This window comes from Diaphorina citri, unplaced genomic scaffold, assembly GCF_000475195.1.
Source record: "Diaphorina citri unplaced genomic scaffold, Diaci psyllid genome assembly version 1.1 scaffold60, whole genome shotgun sequence".
In the NCBI taxonomy this organism is placed as follows: domain Eukaryota; kingdom Metazoa; phylum Arthropoda; class Insecta; order Hemiptera; family Psyllidae; genus Diaphorina; species Diaphorina citri.
In genome coordinates this window covers 109,023-115,238 of record NW_007377497.1, presented here as the reverse complement: position 1 = coordinate 115,238, position 6,216 = coordinate 109,023, and the positions used below count along the sequence as shown (strand labels likewise).

General features: G+C 40.4%; 1 protein-coding gene across 1 annotated transcript; it reads right to left on the bottom strand.

Annotated features, from left to right (window-relative positions):
* Window positions 1-710: 710 nt before the first annotated feature.
* Window positions 711-4,414, bottom strand: LOC103518332 (calphotin-like). Its single transcript, XM_026830009.1, has 4 exons — window positions 4,269-4,414; window positions 2,119-2,530; window positions 1,001-1,753; window positions 711-850 (listed from the first exon to the last, which is right to left on the bottom strand). Exons 1-4 carry the CDS (start codon window positions 4,278-4,280, stop codon window positions 795-797), a joined length of 1,233 nt encoding a protein of 410 aa, XP_026685810.1. The 5' UTR covers window positions 4,281-4,414; the 3' UTR covers window positions 711-794.
* Between the last annotated feature and the right edge of the window lie 1,802 nt (window positions 4,415-6,216).

Below are 6,216 nucleotides of genomic sequence, written 5' to 3'. Positions count from 1 at the left end.
CACTATCTTTTTCTATCTCTCTCTCCACTATTGACGGACAAAAGTTTTAAAGATAATAAAAGATGGCTTTCGCTCTATCCATTGATATTTCTTTAAAACCCCTAAACATGTACCTACTTAACTATCAGCCTAATTCGATTGCCAAGCATGATAACTTTTTAAAATGAAAATTAGGTTCTCAACATAACCAATATTATCTCTTCTCATTATGTTATACCGTGTTACCGTTCACCTAACCTACGACCACCCTGTATACCGGAACGCGTGTACCTATAACTTGTGGAGAACTATCAATACTTGAAGTGCTTCCACATTCTCTAACCATCTTACCTTCAATAATCATCATCCCTCTACGTATTATATAGCTCTTGATATCCCTCACCTTTGTCCTACTGTTTCCCCACACATGTCGAGATATACGGGAGTAGTCATTCATTCACTTCTTCAAAAGAGTATCCCCTGACCTTTTTGAGAGAAAAAGGAAAGTAAAAAATCATTATGAAGAGATAAGCAAGCAAACGGTATTTGGTGCACACGCCAAGATAAAAGACAAAACAAAGAGATAGAAAAACGGTTCCAGTTGGAAAGATCGTGGAGATAAAAGGATCTAAGAATTACCGAATTGAGCTGCCAACGTCTTTAAAAGAAAAACAAACAATACTTTTTGCTCAAAGATTTCATAAGGTATAGTATCACAAAGTTCACTAAGTAAGAAATGCATATTGACTAGTGAGAACTGGCGATCAACAAGCACATCAGCAAATTATACATTGCTAAAAGCTAGATCGAGTTAATTAATAGGAGGAAGAGGAGGATTTTGGTCCGTAGCTGGAGTATCTTTGACCTTGACCAGACTAAGTAAGAAATGCATATTGACTAGTGAGAACTGGCGATCAACAAGCACATCAGCAAATTATACATTGCTAAAAGCTAGATCGAGTTCATTAATAGGAGGAAGAGGAGGATTTTGGTCCGTAGCTGGAGTATCTTTGACCTTGACCAGGGTAGCTGCCTCCGTTGTTGGCAGATTTGTAGACGGCTGGTCTGCTGACTGGAACAAATCCACTGTTGGAAGATCCACTGGAGTAACGACCGCTGGAGTATACAGAGTTACCACTGGAGTATCCGGAACTTCCACTGGAGTATCCAGAACTTCCACTGGTGTATCTGTTGCCACTAGAGTATCCAGCATTACCACCAGAGAATCCACTTCCGCTTGAGAATCCACTGGCACCAGAGAATCCACCAAAGGCACCGTTTCCTGAGGTGATGGTGCTTGCGCTGTAGGTTGGTGTCTGGAAAGCAAGGTAGGGTCTGTCAATGAAAACTGGCTGGGCTACTGGGAAGGACACGGTTCTTTCACCGGTGACAACTGGAAAGTGCTTCTCGATTGGGACTGGGTATGGCTTGATCACTGGAACTCTGACTGGGACCTTGACTGGGTAGGGGACTTCTCTTTCGACTGGGACGGGGACTGGCTTCTCAACTGGGTAAGGTACTGGCTTTTCTACGGCATATGGGACGGGTCTCTCAACTGGGACTTGGACGGGAACATGGACTGGGTAGTAGACTTGCTTTTCAACTGGGAATGGCTGTGGGACGGATACTGGAACGGATACGTCTCTGTGGTAAGTGACCTGTCTGAGTATGCCTTCGTTTGGTCCGTAAGCTCTTCCAGCTCCAATGCCAGCTCCAGCACCAGCAGCGTAACCAGCACCAGCAGCGTATGCTGAAGATTCTTCAACGAAAGAACCTGCACTAGCTCCGGAGTAAGGATCACTGGAACTCTGACTGGGACCTTGACTGGGTAGGGGACTTCTCTTTCGACTGGGACGGGGACTGGCTTCTCAACTGGGTAAGGCACTGGCTTTTCTACGGCATATGGGACGGGTCTCTCAACTGGGACTTGGACGGGAACATGGACTGGGTAGTAGACTTGCTTTTCAACTGGGAATGGCTGTGGGATGGATACTGGAACGGATACATCTCTGTGGTAAGTGACCTGTCTGAGGACGCCTTCGTTTGGTCCGTAAGCTCTGCCAGCACCAACTCCAGCTCCTGCACCAGCACCGTAACTAGCACCAGCAGCGTATGCTGAAGATTCTTCAACGAAAGAACCTGCACTGGCTCCAGAGTAACCAGAGTCAATGACAACTTCAGGGCCGGAAGCAATGACTGGAGCTTCGGCAGCATAGACAGGAGCAGGGGAAGCATAGATGGGAGCAGCTTCAGCATAAACTGGAGCAGGGCTGGCTACGATGATTGGAGCAGGGCTGGCAGCAATGATTGGGGCAGGGCTGGCAGCGATGATTGGGGCAGGGCTGGCAACAATGACTGGGGCAGGACTAGCAGCAACATAGGATTGGTAAGATGATTCAACAGCTGGTGGAGTCAAGTAGACTGGCAGTGAATCAGCATATCCCAGACTTTCGCCGAAGATTCCTCTCTTTCCATTTTTGTTCTCTTTTTGCTCGTTCTGCGAGGAGGTCTTGTCAGCAAGAGCTACTGCAGCTAACAATGCTAGGCAAACCTGGAACAGGAAGTACAGAGTGGCTCAGTCATGTGGAAAAACAAAGTACTACAGAGTTTTTAAAACTACCTAGTACCTATTTCCCTGTTATAAGACAGGTTCATACTCGGTTGATGAATATCGATAACAGTTTAAATTTAAAACACAACAAGAATCGGTCGAAGCATAATTTTTTTACCTGAAATACACAAAACAATGGTACCTCAATTCTACGTAATGTAGACCACTTCCATAGTCTAGAACTAACTCAGAAAATATTCAGACACCCTTTTAGCAAATTAATGTAGTGATTGAATTAATTAGATACTCTGATGTGAGGATCAAATTAAAGTGCAATCATGTGAATATCAAATTCCATATGTTATCATGTAAATTACAGGTCTACAAAAGAGATTCGGTGTAAATGTCAGAGAAACTAGTCTCATCTGTGATTCTAGTAAGACCCCTACTGTAAGATGTGACTCATAAGATTATGATGATGACCTGTATGCTATAATATGTAACATCTTTATAATAACCATAGTTATGTGTAGTTCTGCATAAAATGTCACCTATACTATCACCTGGTATAAAAAATTCACATTGGGTTTTGGCCAAAAACTGGTTCTGAAACATTCAGAGTATGACAGCATGCATGCTGAGTTCTGAATTCGGAAAGATTTCTAGGTTAATAAGGAAGACCGGAAATTTCAAATTAGGTAGTTCTGCATAAAATGTCACCTATACTATCACCTGGTATAAAAAATTCACATTGGGTTTTGGCCAAAAACTGGTTCTGAAACATTCATGACAGCATGCATGCTGAGTTCTGAATTCGGAAAGATTTCTAGGTTAATAAGGAAGACCGGAAATTTCAAATTAATGAATAATGATAATACAGAAATTCCTCCTGGGTGAAGATGATGTTGGTTTTAGTGTGTGCTACCTGGAGCGATTACATCACGCTTATTATGAGACTGCTCAGTATTGTAAACAAATTGTGATTAGAACTGCTTATAAATTTGAAATTTTGGGATCTAATTGTGAGAGTAAACAAAATGTGTACTTATCATGAGCCTTGTAAACCTTACTCTGACGTTCAAAAAGAGCCCGCAAATGTCCAATGAGTCCCAAAAACTAGACCGAAAGTTTCCTACGAAATCTGTTTTGTGAAATATCCAGGCAAATGACCTTTATTACGTATCTTGCTGAAATCGGACTGAATGACTATTTTTCAAAATAGTGAAACAAAACACATTTTTATTAATGGTAATCAGACTTTGTTTACTTCGGATCTGGAGGTTGGTAGTTCGAGTCCAAGTCATCTCATAAAATTTAAGTAAGTACATCCTTCTCACAACAAGTTGTCGAGACTTTTACAGTTATTGATAACACTAAGCACTAAAGCTGGCTGATGAGGACTAAGGACTAACCAATTCGAAACTTGAGCAGTCTAAGTTTGCATTCTTTTAACTCTTGAAAAGGTCAGTCGAATTTAAATGAGATTGTTTGCAAAAGGTCTGTACATAATTATAATGCTGTTAACGCACATTGATACTCCCATTACCCCACAGTTACGTACTGAATTCGTGGGTAAAACGAAAAATTGAATAGGTAAATCATCAAAATAATATTCAAAAGACAAATTTTAAAATGAAATTCAAAGAACACCCAGGTAGGTATACTGATTACCAAACCAAGCACAATTTCCAAATCACTGGAAAAAAATAACATTGCTAAGCAAGTCTCGTATACTTACAAAAAGTTTCATTTTGGCACCAGGTAAATCCACAAAACACTGAAACACTAAAAATTAAATTTTAAACTTCAAAAAATAATTAAATTCGATTTAAATAAATTGAGAATTTATTTCACTCCCCGTCTACTTGATCGAACAGCTCACTGAGGTATGATATGCAATTGACCGGTGCGATAATCTTTTATACAGATCAAATAGTTTTTTTCTGTCTCTGGGATCCACTTGTTAGAAGACTTGGATTTGACCATTGGTGATCGAGCAGCTCACTGAGGTATGATATGCAATTGACCGGTGCGATAATCTTTTATACAGATCAAATAGTTTTTTTCTGTCTCTGGGTTCCACTTGTTAGAAGACTTGGATTTGACCATTGAGTGAATGGTCAAAACTGTAACCAGGAGCATGTAATCTACCTTTTACTTCTCCAATTGCCCAATTGTTAGTTTGGCTGTTGGATTGGAATAAGTGTTGACCTGTTGACAGCTACAGTTCAGCAGATTCAGGGGTCTTTGGATGCCATATCCTGAAGGATCTCTTTTAGAAGATTAAGAATTTTTCGGATTTCAGTTTCCAGGGTTTTGTAATGGAAAAGGTTGCCAATGTTACCATGTGAGACGATTAATCTTGACAATTTCGCTTTTTGGTGCACAGAATAGAACAGCACACCGAAATGTCCAGTATCTCGTGATGTAGGTACTCCGACGCGACGGCACGGCGATGGTTACCCGCATCGTAGGAATTTGTTGGGTAAAATGTCGTGTTGGACCTGTACCCTTTTGAGCTTCGATATATGTAGCTGTAAATCGAGGACCTGGTTTATAATCCAGTGACTCGGTAAGAATAGAATATATCTTGTTTATCCTGCCCGAATAGGACTGAAAAGTCCCTTTACCCCAGCAGTCTAAACAAGGTCTCGTATATTTGATGGGTTGAAGAATAATACATACAACTAATAATTCAGTAAAAAGACCTTGCTTAACTAGAAGAAAAAAAAATCGGATTTCCGTCTTTAGCCTTCCGAATAAGGTGGCTTTAGCCGGATTAGCCTTGTAGTAAACCCAATCCTTTACCTGCCTCAGGGACACGGGAAGTAAAATAAGCTCCTTAGAAGCCTTTGTGGCATAGAGTGGGTGCTTCCACAGTTAACTAAATAAATAAATATTAATTGTAGAATAGGAGGTCAATTGCTGAAGAAAGTGATGTTGCAGTTAGCAAACGACAGTTGAAAAGCGACGTATCTATCCCTTTGAGAACTCCGTGTCTTTTAGGGTTTTAGGAATAGGCCCCAGATAAAAATACCTTTTGCCTGTATCTGTCTATCAGGTCATCAATTAGCAAATAAGGATAAAAACGATAAAATCTACCAAAAACTCGAGTCCGCATAAAAAAATACCTCTCATTTCAAAGAGAGGCTGAATATTTAGTTCACTAGAGCGGGTTCTTTGCACTGCAGTTTCAGAGTTTGGATCTCAACCGAGCTCTTCCTCCTTCCTTCACGAAAAATAAACGTCATAAAGTCATATTTTTAGAGTCATATTTTAAGAAAAATAAACGTCATATTTGAAGGACTCTGGTTATCACAGACACTGATGGGTTTCAGGAGAGAAAAAAATGAACTCGTTATTGTATTTTATTAATAAAATCTGTAGCTGTAGGTTTGGTGCTGAGACTCCTCTCAAAATAAAAGTGACATGAGGGATTATACAACTGTAAGATTACTCATAAGCTCAATGTAGAGCCAAATAGCCAAAGCAATGTATAGCACATCTATAGCAATGTATAGCACATCTATAGCAATGTAGGTATAGCTTAGCGTAGGTTTGGGTAGATGAATGCACTGTGGAACCAGAGGGAGAGATTTGAAAGGCAAATTAATAACAGGAAATTGAAACAACGTTGAGTTAGGTGGTTGACCGTAGAGTTTAGGCATGTTCTGAATTTTTACCTG

Excerpts from the sequence above, each read along its gene's own strand:
- LOC103518332 (XM_026830009.1), bottom strand. Across the intron at positions 1,754-2,118 it reads TTACTCTGGAGCCAGTGCAG|GTTCTTTCGTTGAAGAATCT; the intron begins GTTCTTTCGTTG and ends GAGCTAGTGCAG. Across the intron at positions 851-1,000 it reads CAACGGAGGCAGCTACCCTG|GTCAAGGTCAAAGATACTCC; the intron begins GTCAAGGTCAAA and ends TTACTTAGTCTG.